The following is a 17,310-nucleotide window of genomic DNA, read 5'->3' on the forward strand; positions in this document are numbered from 1 at the left end:
TTACCTAGTGTAAAAGTAAACATTTTTGTATGGTATAACCTTGTAAATTGAAGGTTTACATCTAGTACTCAACCAAAGAAATAGGAATCTGTTCTAAGGCTGAAGAAAAAAAACGGAGGAGTAATTGGGAGAGGAATATTCCTAAGAATTTTCTCCAATGGGAATGTGGACGAGATATGAGTTTTATGCATGTGTTGAACTTAGGACTTTGAGCTCAGAGACTCCCTGCAAAGTGAGATGTGACCCCCTTATAATTATCAACTTGAAATATACAGATTAAGATAAAAATAGATTTTGAAGCAGTAACCAAATAGCATTTAATGAAGTAAGAGGGGAGACTCTTACTGTTATATTTAAGAGTCAGTCACTGGAGTAAATGTCTACAGAAGCTACACTTTGTCTCAGAGCTGAATATGAAAGCATCACATTTACTACAACCAAAAAGTACCCATAAGCATCTTTTTGGCCATTAATTCCAGTGAGTGGACTCTTATTTGTATAAAAAGCTTCCTAAGATCATACACTTACCCCAAAATTTGCCAAGTAATAACTTAAAGGGAAACATCAGCACTTATCCTTCCAGTGTTAAACTTGGCTTAAAAAATAGAAGCTGCAGACACTGCGATCCTAGTCTTCCAACAGAAACTGTCAGCTTACTAAGCTAGTAAGAATAGGACAAGAAACTATTGGGGTTACTCAAATAGCTGTTTTAACTACTAGAAAGACTACACAGGTGTTTCAACAGAATTTACTTGTATATTTTCCATTTTCTGTACTATTTGAAGGCATAGGATAGCTTTGTATTAGCTTTCTACAATACTGTGTTTTAAATTTATCCAGTAAACTAAGATGCAGTACAACTTTTATACAACTTAGGAGATTAAAAAAAAAAAAATCTCCACAAGAGAAAGCAACTCAGCAGGCCCTGGTATTAAAACATTTTTCCAGAATAAACAGATACGCAATTGCATTAAAAGGCAGTTTTCAAATATTTTAAGTTACACCAAGATCCCTTCCAAATATCTGCCTTGCTAAACCAATGCAACCAACTCTTACTCAGTGTTAATAGTGGGGCATGGATTTTGGTAAATGTTTACGGTTTTACTTTCTTCATTATCAAAAATCTTTTAAAGTGCTATCAAGCAGCAAATAAGTTGCATTAGCTCTCTGCTCCCAGTAGAGGTGCCAATTCCTCATGGTAGAGGTACAAACTGTGAAATTGCAAAAGGTACAGTTTAACAGTAAGTAGTGCATGAAGAAACAGTAACAAGTGGCCTAAATACAGAGTTGGACAGAATCAAACCAGTTAGGTCTATAATTGCTCAAGTGAAATGGATTTAGTTTCATTCAAACATTTAAAATAAAGTCGGAAATTATAATTGGTGGTTAGAATCAAATTTGAAGAATTTCTTGATAAAATATAAATCTGTTCTTTTGAAACTGGAAATAAACTATCAATTGATGGAGAGCTAGAGACTTATTAACCCCTCCTACACAGATAAGGAAATAAGTGACAAAGTCTCTTGCACTGAAGTTATGTATTTTAACAGCTTTACATGTAATATTCATATATAAAAAACTTTAAGTGCTTTTCTCCAATTTAAAAATCTAAAGAATTCAAAAATAAGGCATTCAATATTTGAAAAAAGTACAGATTTACAAAATGTGTATTATTCTGTCATGAAAACTCCACACCAACATTATACACTTGGAAAAAAATACAAACAGGATATATTACAAATTTATGTAAGCAATAACTTAGTTCACACCATGCAATAAAAAGTACATTAATCAAGATACACAAGCTTTTGTAGGTTCTAAACTGAAGGACTTTTTTTTTTCTCTGCAGAATCCTTAAAACCTGTGGCACTTAAAATTTGTTAGCCTTTCTACTGAGAGGTAAATTATACACAACAATGATGAAAAAATTAACAGACCAGTTGTCTATTATGAATCATTCCAGCTTTGTTCAACAATGGCCGAAACTCTTTTCTCATATTCTCGTTTGTTTTCCTGATAAAGCTGTGCTGCTTGGCTATTGGCTGGACTGTTTGGATTCGGTTCATCCAGCAGAGACTGGAAGGAAAGAGAAAAGAAAAAAGGATTTGTAGAGTTACTCTTTACATTAACATGGGTCTAGATATGGAACAGAGAGACTGTACAAAAGAACAAATTACTCAGTAAAGAAATGGCAGATATTAGTATATAACTTCTATATTTTTAGGTCTTAAATACTTTCAGAAATGGCTTGATGAATTTAATAATTTCCTGCTGCTAGAGAACTGAAGCTTCTAAAACACAGAGTACTCAACTGCCTTAAGACCTCTAATTTCAAAGAAATTGGGAAAGAATATTCTTCAACATACTGAAACATTGGCCAAGAAATAAACAGCTCGATTTGGTTAAATATACAATACCTAGAAATAGCATTTTCCAAAGTTAAACTCTATTTTGTGGTTTGCAAATGTCTGACATAAGTTGGGTAGTGAGTCTTGTTTCCTTCTATCAAGAAAACATATACATCCAGCAGCAAGGGAATAAAATAGGGAAGTTGAAAACAATGTTTATAAAATGACCTGAATTAAAGAAGAAATGTGATAGGAAAGGCTTAAAAAGAAGGTCACAAACCCAAATTTTACTTCTGCTCCTCATAAACTAAACATCCACATAAACTAAAACATCCCTCACTCCACCTCTCTCCAAAACTGTCATTCAAGGTCAACTCTGAAATAATCTGCCACAGTGTTTTGGCAAATGGTTACACTACCTTTTTTTAAAATAGGATTTCTTGGATAGGGTAACATACTTAATGGTTCTCTGCACTTGGCAGTTTCCTGAGGTCCCTATGGTTTTTCTAAGCAATCATCTTTCTATTTCCAAGAAGCATTTTCCTTTTCTACATCCTCTGGTTATGCTTCATGGGAATAAATAATACCTGACCTGTGAGAACACTTTGTTTACACAAGGATCAGGAAACTGTGTGTTTGATCCAATGTGGTCACTAACAAAAAAGCAGACCAGTTGTCTGAAAACCACAGGATTTTATCCAGGCTGTGCCATTGGTTACCTGCTACTGCTCCTAAAGGAGCTGACTGTATCCCATAGAATCTTGAAAAATCATGATGCAACCTAACACACACTTACCTGAATTGATGTTAAGATAGAAGATACATCATATGTTGGACTCCATCGATTCTGAAGGATATCTAAACATATGCTACCATCAGCATACACTGCAAAGACAACACTAAAATTGGTTACCTATTAACTTCATCATATTTAACAGTTAAAAGAGAAATCTTTACCACAAACAGAACGCTTGGCCCAGTCAGAAGTTCTGAACATTAATTACCAAACCCTCTTGTCTCACAGGAAAACCAGTGTTAAAACTAAGGTCTCTTATTTTGCACCTTTTCATCAGGAAGCTTTGTCAGAGCTAAATTTTTTCAACACCCATCTTTATACCCAATCTGTTTAAAGCATCTATTTCTAAACTCCTTAAATAAAGCTCTTGAAAAAAAAATACTTTTTTTGACATCGTAATTACTCTCCCAGAAATTATTCCTACAAGAAATAAATGTGGACACATGAAGTTTTATTTATAGGAAGTTCACTATAATACTGTTTATAAGCGTGTAAAATTAGACCTTGTGGTCCATAAAGAGATGACTGGCTAAATTAACAGTATATTCATATAACCAATACCAATGTAGCCAAGGGAGAAACGATACACATCTACCCTCTGTTAACTGATAAAGATCCATAATGTCTTAATAAGTTTTCAATTTTTAGAGGATAGTATTTTTTTACAAAATATTTAACTATTTTCATTTGAAGTATAACTATTTTCATTTGAAGTATGTGTAGTTACAAAAACATTTGTAAGATTAAATGCCAAAATATAAGTACTGGCTCTCTGTAAGTAATAGGATTCTTGTATTTTATGATTTTTTAAAAATTTTTTATTGTATGTTAATCACCATACATTACATCATTAGTTTTTGATGTAGTGTTCCATGATTCTTACGACTTGTTTTTAATGAGTATGCTTTCCTTTCATAATAAAAAAATAAAATAAAAATCCAATGATTAATATGTTTTAAGTCTTTAACATTTGGGAAGTCTTCTTTCCTCTTGAACTGATTATGTGAAAATACAATGAACATTAAATTTTTACCCACTTGTGAGACTCTGTCTACATGACAAATTTCCAGAAGTAGAACTGCTGTGTTGACAAAGGATAAATGCATTTAAATGTAATAGACACTGTTAAACTTTGGAAAGCTTCATGGAGCAAGCCAATCACCCTACATAAAGACAGGAATAAGTAAGGCTTTTGGGGGGAGAGGAGGCAAATTATACTTAAATACTGTCGTTTCTCAGGGCTCTCTCTATCCTCCATTCTCTTCCTTCTGGCCCTGTATACAGCCTCTGGGTGATGTTATTCACTCTCATGGCCTCAATGACCATCCATATGTGCTAGCTACTTCCACTTACTGGCTTTAGACCAGATTTAACTCTCCGCTTTAAAGCAGCCTAGTCAACGGCTTACTATCTATCCCACAGGAACATCAAACTTGGCAAGTCTAAAGAACAATTATCACCTCTGTAAAACCCATAAAAGTACAAAATGATTTTTAAGTTTTGAACTAGTAACTATTTCTAAGAAGTAATCCAAAAGTAAACTAGAAATCAAGCATCCATCAACTGGTGATAAAAAAAAATAATGTATATTCATATAATGAAATTTCATTCAGCCATAAAAGGAAATAGATTACAGTTACAACATGGATGAACCCTGAAAACTATGCTAGCTGAAAGAAGTCAGTCACAAAAGCCAACATGCATTATAGGATTTCATTTATATGAAATGTCCAGAACAGGCAAATCTACAGAGGTAAGAAAATACGACTGCCTAGGGCTAGGGTGCTGGGAGAAAAGGGAGTGACTGCCAACTGTCATGGGATTTTTTGGGGAGAGATAAAAATATTCTAAAATTGATATGGTGATGGTTGCACAACTCAGTATACTAAGAACCCCTGAACTGTGTAATTTAAATGAATGAACAGCACAGTATGTGAATAGTATTTCAAATAAAAATGTTTAAAAAGTAGACCAGAAAGTTAATAAAAAAGTACTGGTAAAAGAAAAAAGGGTAACCACTGTTATTAATATGAAGGAATGAGAAATAACCTAATACACTGTTTCCCCAACGATGAAAATACTATACCTACAAACATAGAACCCCCTGCACATTGTACAGTCTTTTCCACCTTCCTTCATTTACAGATCCTTCTTACTACATTGTGGGTCAATTCAATAACAAGTCTAAGTCAGATTAAACTAAAGTGGAATAAATATTAAGTGACTCCTTCTGCAAGTAAGTTAACTGATGGGGAAGACCATATTTAAATGAGCAAAGGTTACAAAAAGGAAAGCTTAAATATTTTGGAAAATAAGTCTTTCGTACAGTAATGTATTATCCAGGAATATACAATGTGTATTAGAAGTAAACAGGAAGTCATAGAAGAGCAAATTTAATTACAAAAGTCACTCAGAAACCATTTATGGAAAATAGGAATAAAATAAATTTCTCCAGGGGCGACTGGGTGGCTCAGTCAGTTAAGCATCTGCCTTCCGCTAAGGTTATGATCCGAGTCCTGGGATTGAGACCTGAATCGGGCTCCCTGCTCCTCGGGGAGCCTGCCCCTCCTTCTCCCTGCCACTCCCCCTGCTTGTGTTCTCTCCTTGTGTCAAAAAATAAATAAAATCTTTAATAAGTAAATAAATTTCTCCCAATGAAAGAAAGAACGAGAGAAAAAATGGAAAACTGTACTTAAAAAAGCCTTAAAAACATATGAACCTTTGACCCAGTAATCCCACTTCTAAAAACTTATGGTAATATTCATGGGTATTTGGGAAGATTTTCAAGAATGTTCAAAGTGCTGTTTAAAATTACAAACAGGGGGGCGCCTGGGTGGCTCAGTTGGTTAAGCGACTGCCTTCGGCTCAGGTCATGATCTTGGAGTCCCTGGATCGAGTCCCGCATCGGGCTCCCTGCTCGGCAGGGAGTCTGCTTTGCCCTCTGACCCTATCCCCTCTCATGTGTTCTCTCTCATTCTCTCTCTCTCAAATAAATAAATAAAATCTTTAAAAAAAATAAAATAAAGTAAAATAAAATAAAATTACAAACAGGGTGCCTGGGTGGCTCAGTTGGTTGGGCGACTGCCTTCAGCTCAGGTCATGATCCCAGGGTCCTGGGATCGAGTCCCACATCAGGCTCCCCCTGCTCTGCAGAGAGCCTGCTTCTCCCTCTGCCTCTGCCTGCCACTCCCCCTGCTTGTGCCCTCTCTCTCTGTCAAATAAATAAATAAAATCTTTTAAAAAAATAAAATAAAATAAAATTACAAACAACTTGGGGCACCTGGGTGGCTCAGTTGGTTAAGCAACCGAATCTTGATTTTGGCTCAGGTCTTGCTTGATCTCAGGGTCACGAGATGGAGCCCCTCGGCAGGCTCCGCCTCGAACGCGGAGCCTGCTTAAGATTCTCTCTCCCCGCCCCCTTTGCATCCCCTCCCCCCGCACTTGCACTCTCTCTCAAAATAAAATAAAATCTTAAAAAAACCCTGAAAATCACCAACAACTGGACACAGATTAATTATGGTTACCTCACAGAACATGTATGCAGCCATTAAGAATGATGCAAAAGAATATTCGTAAGATGTTCATAATATATAAAAAGTTATGTAACTATGTACAATATGATCTCAATTTTGTACAGCATTTATTTGTAGTTTATTATTTTTGAAGATTTTATTTATTTGAGAGAGAGAGAAAGAGTGGGAGAGATCATGAGCAGGGGGGAAGGGTAAAGGGAGAAGACAACTCCCCACTGAGCAGGGAGCCCGATGCGGGACTTGATCCCAGGACTGTGGGATCATGACCTGAGCTGAAGGCAGACAGACCCTCAACCGACAGCCACCCAGGCGCCCTATAATTTTTTAAAAGCTAAATCTTAAGCAACCAATTCTTTTTGGTATCCTTCACATTTCTACAAATGAATAGGTATTATTTTAAAATCAAAAGTATTAAGACAAAACAACTTTACCTGAAATTTGGAACCTTCTAAAGATTCCAGGCTACAAAAACGTAGCCAATACTGACATGGAAGCAACATCCAGTAGTGGCCTGTAGCAGTGAGAAGTATGGGGCAAGGCCTACAAGGAAGGAAAGAACTCTTTTCCCCCCATCACTTATGAAGTTTAATAAATAAAATGTTACTTACCATTTGGATGGAACATTTTGGATAAAAACCTAACAGTTGGTGGTTTATTTGGATACTCTTCAGAAAATTCTATTACTAGTTTAAAAGTACCTAGATAGAAAACAAACCAAAATAATTATGGTAAAGACAAGCATTATTTTTTAGTATCTTCATCAATGAATTCCCAACCCATAGTGGTTTTTGCACAACCACACAAAAAGTAATGTCAATTATGTCTTAGCACATAAAACGTATTAAATATACTTTGATTTACGTTAGACTGGTAACATACAGCACTGGCAAGCACTTGGGAACACACACTTTCATGTGCTATTGGTGGGAATGTTAAACTGCCATATTTTTGGAAGGCAATTTGGCCCTAGCTTCTGAAATTTAAAATGCACATTTGGGGAACTACAGCTAAGTTTATTATAGCTTAGAAGGGGAATGCCAAAAGATTTTGAGAGGGGCTAACTACCACATGACAAAGGACTTAGATTGGAGGCATGGACATTAATTTGAAAGGTCTCTCTGTTCCCATACAAATCCTTTCACTTAAATATGCCAAGAACCAGTAAGTGTAACTGCCTACTGTTGGTTATAGACCAATGTGGTACACTCCTGTAAAGCAGTATTTTATGGTCAGTACAGACACAGGCTTTTAAAAAAATTATGCATTTCTAAGAAAGTCAATCTGTTCACAGTGTACAAAGTAGGACTCTCAACTCCAATTCCAAATCTATTTTGCAGAAATAACCATTATTACTGGGTTTTGTACTTCTATTCTGTTTATTCACTATCCAGAGTTCTTTTATTTTGAGGAAGTCCACCTGAAGGTTGGAGAGGTATTCTAACTGCAACCCCTTGGACATACTCAGTAAATTGAGACTTATTCTTAAGGAAGTCAATAAAAGTTTAAACCATTCCAGATGTCTCTAGAAGGTTCTTCCCTGATTTCATCAATGCAGTTTTAAAAAACAAAACAAAAATCCTTCTATTTATTTTATCTGATAGTTTATATATTTGGTATACAACCTCTACCTTTTCACATTTTTTGCTGCTTGGAAATTTGGGATTAGGGAAGCCAAAGATACAAGCAAAATCAAATGTGGTATCTATTTCATATTCTGAATACATCAGAGGTGTTATGAAAAGTACAGTTAAATAGTGAAGATACTCTTATATTCTTATATCTAATTATGTATTTTGAAAGTGTGCATTTTAATTTGCTTTAATTTAAAAAAGTACATTGTAAAAATTTCAGCCTACACACATATGAACAGCAATTTTCACGTTTTTTCCTGCCCACTTCATGGAGTCTCAGGACCCCTTTATACTCTTATTCCCAATCATGGCCAAGCTTCCAGTGGGAAGTCAACTGAATGCAAAGATGGGGAGGGATATGTGTGACAACATACCATTTTATATATTTCTACCAAAAATGGAAAATAATTTCATTTTTAAATATTGGCTCTTTAATAATTAGCTTGCAAAAATTCCCCTCAATTTTTAACAATCTGTTCTCATGAATCAGTACAAACTGCCTCCAGCATGCCACTGAATATAACTATCAGTATTTCTTATATTAGACAGTATTTAACTCATGAATTTTTTTTTAAAGTAATTTCTATGCTCAATATGAGATTCTAACTCATGACCCTGAGATCAAGAGTCACACGCTCTACCAACTGAGCCAGGCAGACGCCCCAACCCAGAAAATTTTTAAAAACTCATTCATTAATTACTGTAAACTCACTACACATTAACTTAAGTAACATTTAATGAAAAGTAATATATTTCCCCACAAAGTTAGTGAGAAGCTTAGCACTGTTTTACATTTCTGCAAATCTTTTTAATGACTGGCTTAATAGAAGACAGCTGGATTCTCTCAGCTGCTGCTGCATTCGATCTGTTGCAATATGCTGTTCTGGGATGAGGTACAGGGAAGAAAACAAGGTCTCACAAAAATGTTAAGTGAAAAAGGAACATTTTAATAGTTTTTTCAGATAATTGTAGATACTCTTTTTTGATTACTAGAGTAAGGAAGTGGTAGGTTTTTAAGGATTAGTTGCAATGTAGAGTCTGAAAGCATACTTTTTGCATCACTTACACTAAAATCTGTTACACACTGCATAAATGTTTTATCCGTCCCTAATTTTCTTTTATACACTGGTCGTTCAGAAACTATTGGTTCAATGAATGATGCAATTCTTGTAAATGTTGCCACATTTCATTATATACTATCCAAAAACAAATCACAATTTGGTAATACCACCTACTGATGTTATCAGAAGTCTTAAAGTACTGGGCAACCATTATTTATTTATTTATTTTTAAATTTTATTTATTTGAGAGAGAGAATGAGATAGAGAGAGCATGAGAGGGGGGAGGGTAGCAACAATACTGTTACTTTCCTTGATCTAACAGCTCACTTAAGTCATTTTTGAGTGTATCTGCCAAACAGTCGAATCTAAATTATGTTTGTCTCATTCATTCAAGTAAAAATGTTCCATGAAAAAAAGTTCAAGTTGCAACTCAAACAACTGCAGAAGTGCTTTTCCTCCAGAAAATCATCACAAGTGTTTTATGCATACATTCCACTTAATCACACAGAATATTTTAAAAATGTATACTCAAGGGTCAGAATTCAGTAATAATAGTAACATCTACTTTTTCATCAAGACTTTTTTTTTGGCCATCAAGACAAAAAATTTTTAAGTGAAATTGGCAGCTTTTAAAATGCAAAGAATATGGGGCACCTGGCTGGCTCAGTTGGTGGAGTGTGAGACTCTTTATCTTGGGGTTGTGGGTTCGAGCCCCACACGCTCGGTGTAGAGATTACTTAAAAAAAATCTTAAAAAAAATTTTAATTTCTACATACATACATACATACAATGACTATTAGTACAGTTTAGAGCCACTGTGTTGATTTGTGCCAGGATACTAAACTGCATAGGTCCAGTTTTAGCCACTAATGTTTTTGTACCACCAGTGCAAATGCTGACAGAGTAAAAAGGGCAAATGTCTTAGTATCAGTATAAAGACAGTTTTAATTACAAAGAATCCATGAAACAGGCTTAGGGACTTGAAGAGGGGGCTCATGGACCACCCAAGAACCCCTGGTATAGTGCAAAAAGCTAAAGTCCTTAAGTACTTCTCTTCCATTCCTTACCCTCACCTTAGTAGTAACCACTTTCAACAGTATGGTACACAGCCCTTTAATACACACACTTACATACATGTATTTGGTAAAAATGTAATAACAATATGTATCATTCTGAAACTTTGTCTCTTGAGACTCATGTCCAGATCTACCTTATTCTTTAACAAGTACATGATATTCCACAATCTAATTCCACAAATCATAAATTTGCTTAACCATTTTCCCCTATTAGGCATTCAGGCTATCTCCTTAAAAATAGTACAATCAGTATCTTTGTGTAAATATCTTTGATGGGTTAATTCTGGAGCCATTTTGATAATTAAAAACCTGTTCAACAACTCTTAAATATCTATGCTATTATTAGGGAAAATCTAAGAACCTGGTTAAAATCAATATGAAAAGCTCAATTATAAACATGTATCAGAACCAGTTTTCCATTTTCCTGGCTTTTGGTGAAAAAACTAAATTTAAGACGCAAAAGATTTCACAGAATGCTAACTATTTATGGGTATCAAAAGTAAGCTGTAGTATGTGCAGCTACTGGCAGCTACGTTATGTGGGTTTTTTTTTTAAGATTTTTAAATTTTTTAAAGTAATCTCTGCACCCAATGTGCACCTCAATCTTACAACCCTGAGATTGAGAGTCACATGGTCTACTGACTGAGCAAACCAGATGCCCCAGCTATGTGCGCTGAAGAACAATTTCAGCTCAACACCTTATCACCGTAGATAACAATGTTAAAAGAGCATGATTACTCTCCTTTAACCTACCATCTAGGTCTACAGTTCTACAGCCAAATACCAAAGTAACACAAAGAACTGGCAATGGAGGTGGTCAAGCTGATGTGTGAACTATAAATTCTCAGTAGCATTATTTAATTTGACCTAGTAACCATAGAAAATAGTTTTAAATTAGAAATGTTGGTGTTATAATTTCATACTTAAAAACAGTGTCCCAGTACTACAGAAAACATAATTGAGAATGACTTACCATCTTCAAAGGGTGTCCCTTCTGGTCTGAAAACAAGAAGATTTCTGATTAAAAGATGTTTCATTCTGCCTTTCCCTGATTTTTTTTTTTTTTTTAAGTAGGCTCCAGGCCCAGTGTGGAACCCAACACAGGGCCCACCCCTAAGATCCTGAGATCCAAGACCTGAGCTGAGATCGAGAATTGGCTGCCCAACTGAGCCACCCAGCTGACCCCGTTTTGACTTTTAAGAGTGGATAGGATAAACTCAGAGAAAGAGGAGCTCATTTTAATGACTTGTGGAATTTTAAAGTTATTATTATCATCTTAGCCCTAGATTTTTATGGATGTAGGCATAAAGGGTAACCATTTTCTAAGTTTTCATTTTAGGGGGGTTTAGAAAAAGATCAAAACAAAACAAAAAAAGGCTCATAATTTTAGCACACAAAATTTCAGTTCATAAATACCAACCAGGCATTTTGTAAATGTGTATTCTTAAGAGAAAAAAGTCATATTTTCAATTTATATCAATAAGATGGAAATACCCTTTAAAGATAATTATAACACCAAAGTGTCCTGCTTCCCAACAGAGCAACAGCTCTTGTTCAAAACAGCTAGATAGAACTGACATAACCAAGAAAGCCACTTTCTTTTGCTCAAATCTTTTCCCTGCCTCCATATCCCAATTTCATCTTTCCTAACCAGCACCATCAAGTTTATTTTTTGCAAGTTAGCTTGAATTTAAGATCTCTTTAGAAGAATAAACTACACTAACTTTTTCACTAGTATTTAACATAGACTCATAACTAATTCAATGGCAACTCAGAATTGTTTATGAAGGTGCTCCTTTGAAGTTTTAGTGCAAAACCCTAGTTTTCAAAAGTGTGAAAGAAAAAAGATCAAGTCCAGAAAAACAGGAGAAAAGGAATAAGGAAATTTTAAATCAAGGCGCCTAGGTGGCTCAGTTGGTCAAGCAGCCAACTCTTTAGGCTCAGGTCATGATCTCAGGGCTGTGAGAACTGAGCCCCCTGTGGGGCTTGGCACTGGCTGTGGAGCCTGCTTGAGATTCTCTTCCTCTGCCCCTCTGCTCCCATCCCTAACCCGTCTCTTAAAAAAAAAAAAAAAAAAGCATACATGCAATATATATAATGTTTAACATTTTTTGTTTATTCTTGCCACATTGGAAGCTCTATTTTTTCTTCTTAGTCTTTTTACAGTTCCAAAAGAATGCAAGCATAAACATTTGCTTGGTACATTTTACTGTAGAAAATAATTTACCTTTTCTTGTTTAGTTTCAAATGATATTTTTAATCAGGTAAAACCCAAAGTGCTTATAAAATCATAGGCAGTAACATCAACACAAATAAATTTTAGTTAACTGCAAAAACACAGAATTTTTAAAAAATTTATTTTGCAGTTTCTGTAAGAGCCCCCAATTCCACTTCAGCCTCTTTGCCTAGTTGATACATTCACTTTTCTTAAAGAATTACTATACCTATCATTTGTTATATCTTTCTACTCACCCAAATATAACTGCATTCCACTGCATAATGTTGTTTTCAGATGGTGCGCCACTGACACCCACAGGTGGGTCCTCTTGCAATCTAGAAATCGAGAGTAGTAATTTTCAAAGTTGAACAATAAGGTCACTACGAAGGCCAAAGAGAACCCTTATGGACTATTCTACCTACTTTGACACAAACTAAATCATTTCCTTGTTCTTGTGCTGAGGTGGAATAAACCATAGGACTAAAAAGGAAAAAAAAAATCAACCATGTATATACTTATTAAATACCTCTCCAAATTGTCTAAATTTCTAAAGAGCTTTGGAGTCATCCTTCTTTGAAAATGAAGGTTAAGATGTATCTTCGAGAAGTGATGCATACAGACTGCCATCAACAACAAAAATTAAAAGCCCCAAGTGCAAAAAATATTTTCACAGACCATCTTTTTTGCTGCTGTAAACATGCAAAGACGGTCTATGTGAGTCCAAACCACAGCTACCTGTGTAACATGGCCACCAACCCCCCACAAAGGACCCTCAAGGCAAACACTAAATGACTGAAAACACTGATATTCAATTTAATTAGCAAACTAGTTTTAGGCAGGCGAGTACCTTTATCCCATTTGCTTCAATTAGCAGTAGCTTTAAAGTAATCAAGCCTCAGTTATGTTTTTTCATCAGTCCCTATTTTAAAGATCTGCGCTACAGCTAAATCTACCTCTCCTATCAGGAGACACGATACAAAGCTACCTTCCAACATTTGTCACAATCAGATTCTCGTAACCTTAAGACCCTTGGAAAACTACGAAAGGTGCCATGTGTTCAACTCAGAATTTAACAAGAGATGGGCAGTAAGAAACCAGAGTAACAATGGACACGAACTGGAAGTTTTATTGTTTGGCTTTCACTCATTGGAGCTAACATGAAATTTGATTTTAAGCTTCAGAAGGCAACTTTTGCACCAAATAGAGCATCTCCTTGTAAAGACTGTCATTTCAATAGAAAAATAAATGGGACATTTTATACACAGGTATCTGTATGTAGTGATTGTCCTATAATATGATACTTTGAAATTAGACTACATAAAAATAGTTCTTTTCAGTCAACCTCAAACACATTAAGCCACGATGACCAGAAGCCTTTAAAGAATTATGCTGCTTCTCGCCCACCAAGGGTAAACGGCTACATTACGAATATATTCAATGATTAACCGCCCAAAGCCCAAGACAATGGCTTCCAAATGCTTCACCTATGGCTTTATAATGGCGAAGTTGAAAGGTTACTTCCTAAGCAGCTAACCTAAGTTTTTATACTAGATATTTTGTCTCAATTAGGGCAGATCTCCCCAGAAAAAAAAAAAACACTTAAAAATGTGCAGTGGATCGTAATGCTAAGTTTTCTCATTTTTCCCCCCGTACCTCCAAGTATTCAAAGGTAAACAACTGAAAAAAAAGTCACTTCCTCCTCACTAACCCCAACACCACCTAACAAAACCCTATTTTATAAAAGGAGGCCCAGGGAGTATCAGGTTAGCGCCAGCCTCAAGGAAGGCATTTTTCCAGACTTTGGAGGCTATAGATAGGGTTTTAGACACCAGGCCACAGAGCTGAGCTCCAGAAGGCACTAGCAGCCCGGGCTACCAGCCCGAGTCCCAGGTCTCTAAGCCAGTTCTCAAGGTCCTTTCGGGGGGGGCGAGGGAGAGTCGGGTTTCGGAGGATGGGTTAACAACCTCCCGACCTCACGCTGCAGACCCCACCCTCACTGCAGAAAGAATGGGGGGGGGGCGCTTTTCGCCCCAACCCTGCCCCTCAGCGAAGACCGCAGGGCCATCCAGGAAAACTGGTGCACCAACAGGGAAAAAGATTCTGCAAGGGTTTGCTTCTGGGGGACAGGGACCGGGCACGACAGGGTGAAGGGGCGGAGGGATGAGGCTTGAGCTCTAGGGCCAAACGTCGGGCAGCTGACCCAAGAGGGCAGCGGGTAATCCTAGGACAGACCATAGCCATCTTTTTACTTTTGGGGGAGGGGGGTATCGAAATTTCTTACGTCGGAAGAGCAAGCAAGGATGAAGGAGTGCGAACCGGGGCTAGGACTGGGCTTCGGTCGGTACCGCTGGGCCCACAGTCGGCCCTCTTAGGGTTATGAGAGGAAGGTGTCCCGGATCCCCGCCCTGCAGCCCCACAGCTATGGGGAGGAGCCGTCATCCAGGCGAAGGTGAGGGCCCTTACCGCTTGAAATCCCGCATGAGCCTCCTCCGGGCCGGAGTCGACATGCTCCTCAGCTGCCCCGCGGTCAGTCTGAAAGAAAAGAGTCCCGCGCAGCCCCCCCCCCCCCCCGCCCAGCGGCCGAATCACTGTTGGTCACCGCCGCCGCCGAGGCTGCACAAACAACCCTGCAATGACGTCTCCCTCCGCCGCCTCCAGATCCCTCCGCCCTCCGCCAGTACCACAGACTGAGGGGTAGCGGAGAAGGGCACGGGGCGTATGAAAGCCCGTTATGGGAGCTTTTGAGCAGGGTTCTATCCTTTTGGCTTCCTAATCTAATCGATAAGTTAGTGTTCTCTGTTCTCGGTCTGGAGATTGTGGATTAAGAGACCCCGAAACCGAAACACCATCCTGTGTCTCCCCCTTTCAGTAGTTTAAACTCGACCGGGTGGGGACAGAGAGGCTCATCCGGGGCCACAGATTTCAGGGGAAGGAGGTGGGATGACGTAAGATCACGTGACTGCCGGCGGCGTTGTCAACAATCCACCCCTGAGGGGGAGGGGACGAAGTATCTAGAACCACGTGTCCCTATGACGAGGTTAGAACAGATCACGTGGGAGCGTCGCCTGAATCTCAGTCAGGTCTATGGAGCAAGTGATCAAATCTATGGGGCTGAGGGCGGGGAGAGGCCTTTACTAGTTTTCCCTCCAGTTTGCTTCATGAACAGGGTCGGCGATCGTGGCAGAAGCAAAAGCTTGCTTTGCTTCTTTAAAACAGAGACAAAGGGGCGCCTGGGTGGCTCAGTCGGTTAAGCGTCTGCCTTCGGCTCAGGTCATGATCCCAGGGTCCTGGGATCAAGCCTCACATCGGGCTCCCTGCCCAGTGGGAAGCCTGCTTCTCCCTCTCCCACTCTCCCTGCTTGTGTTCCCTCTCTCACTGTGTCTCTCTTTGTCAAATAAATAAACAAAATCTTTAAAAAAAAAAAAGTAAATAAAAAATAAAACAGAGCCAAAAATAATATAGATTTAAAATCCTTTCTGGTTGGTACAATGACTTACCAAATCTGGTACGTGGGGCAGAGGGAACTTCCATTTTTTAATGAGTGCAGCATTGAAATACTAAGGCCCACACTAAGTAAAATTCCCTGAAATGCTTCCATAAGGCCACCAAATAGCCTGTGTATGCACTACACTGGGGTTTCCACCATTGGAAATTCTGAGGACAAAAAAGAATGTAGAGATGGTCTTAAGGTTTGTTGACTATCTCTATGGAATTACGGAATCTTATTTTAACATAGGTCTGCTCTCATTTGAGGATTGGTGTCAAAGTCAATGGATTTGGCTAAGATGGGGGTACATGGAGATGAAATCTCAAAGCATTTAGAAGGGTGGTTGGTTGTCAAGAAGACTTACAAATCTGACTCTGATGTGGGGAAGAGATTTTGCAGACTTGGGTGGGGGTTATATAGCTAACCTGGATAACTCATTTCAGGTTTTCTACACTACTAAGTAAGGTGCAGATGGGCCTGAAATGTCGCCCACCAGGGAGCTCAGAGGTGTTGATGCAATCCGTGGGGATTCTGACATTTCCTTGAGTTCTCTCCTTCCATTGCCTTTGATTCCTGGGCTTGGGGCTTTAATGGTTTGGAGGACTCTGAGCGCTTTATATCCTTCTGGGTAATTCTTCAGCCCAAGGTGAAATGGGACCATTGCGCCAAGTTGCCCATAGTTTCATGGAAACTGAAAGTGTTAATTTCCCCCACTTTCTTGCTACCTCCTTTTTCTGAAACCTTGAATTCTGTCTTTTGCTTTTATAACTGCCTTGGTGATCAAATTAGCCAAGCCTCTTTTTTTTTTTTTTAAAGATTTTATTTATTTATTTGAGAGAGAGTGAGAGAGAGAAAGAGCACAAGAGGGGGGAGCGGGAGAGGGAGAAGCAGACTCCCCGCTGAGCAGGGAGCCCGATGCGGGACTCGATCCCAGGACTCCAGGATCATGACCTGAGCCGAAAGCAGTCGCTTAACCAACTGAGCCACCCAGGCACCCAGCCAAGCCTAACTCTTGATAGGTTCTGTGATGCATTCACAAATGAGATTCTCTAAATTAAATGCTAAATATTCTCATTTTTTGCCTTCCTGCTGTAGCGATTCTAGTTCTCCCCAGTATATAGCTAAAGATGAAGACATACAGGTAGGTTCACATGCAGTGA

At 38.1% G+C, this 17,310-nt stretch overlaps 1 protein-coding gene across 1 annotated transcript; it reads right to left on the reverse strand.

Annotated features, from left to right (window-relative positions):
• Nucleotides 1–734: 734 nt before the first annotated feature.
• On the reverse strand, nt 735–15,328 carry UBE2B (ubiquitin conjugating enzyme E2 B). The gene is made up of 6 exons (XM_006731022.3): nt 15,127–15,328; nt 12,918–12,998; nt 11,419–11,444; nt 7,286–7,375; nt 3,145–3,233; nt 735–2,076 (listed from the first exon to the last, which is right to left on the reverse strand). The coding sequence occupies exons 1-6, from the start codon at nt 15,168–15,170 to the stop codon at nt 1,948–1,950; spliced, it is 459 nt and encodes a 152-aa protein (XP_006731085.1). The 5' UTR covers nt 15,171–15,328; the 3' UTR covers nt 735–1,947.
• Between the last annotated feature and the right edge of the window lie 1,982 nt (nt 15,329–17,310).

The sequence above is a fragment of the Leptonychotes weddellii genome, chromosome 7 (genome assembly GCF_054177405.1).
Source record: "Leptonychotes weddellii isolate Sample4059 chromosome 7, ASM5417740v2, whole genome shotgun sequence".
Lineage (NCBI taxonomy): Eukaryota > Metazoa > Chordata > Mammalia > Carnivora > Phocidae > Leptonychotes > Leptonychotes weddellii.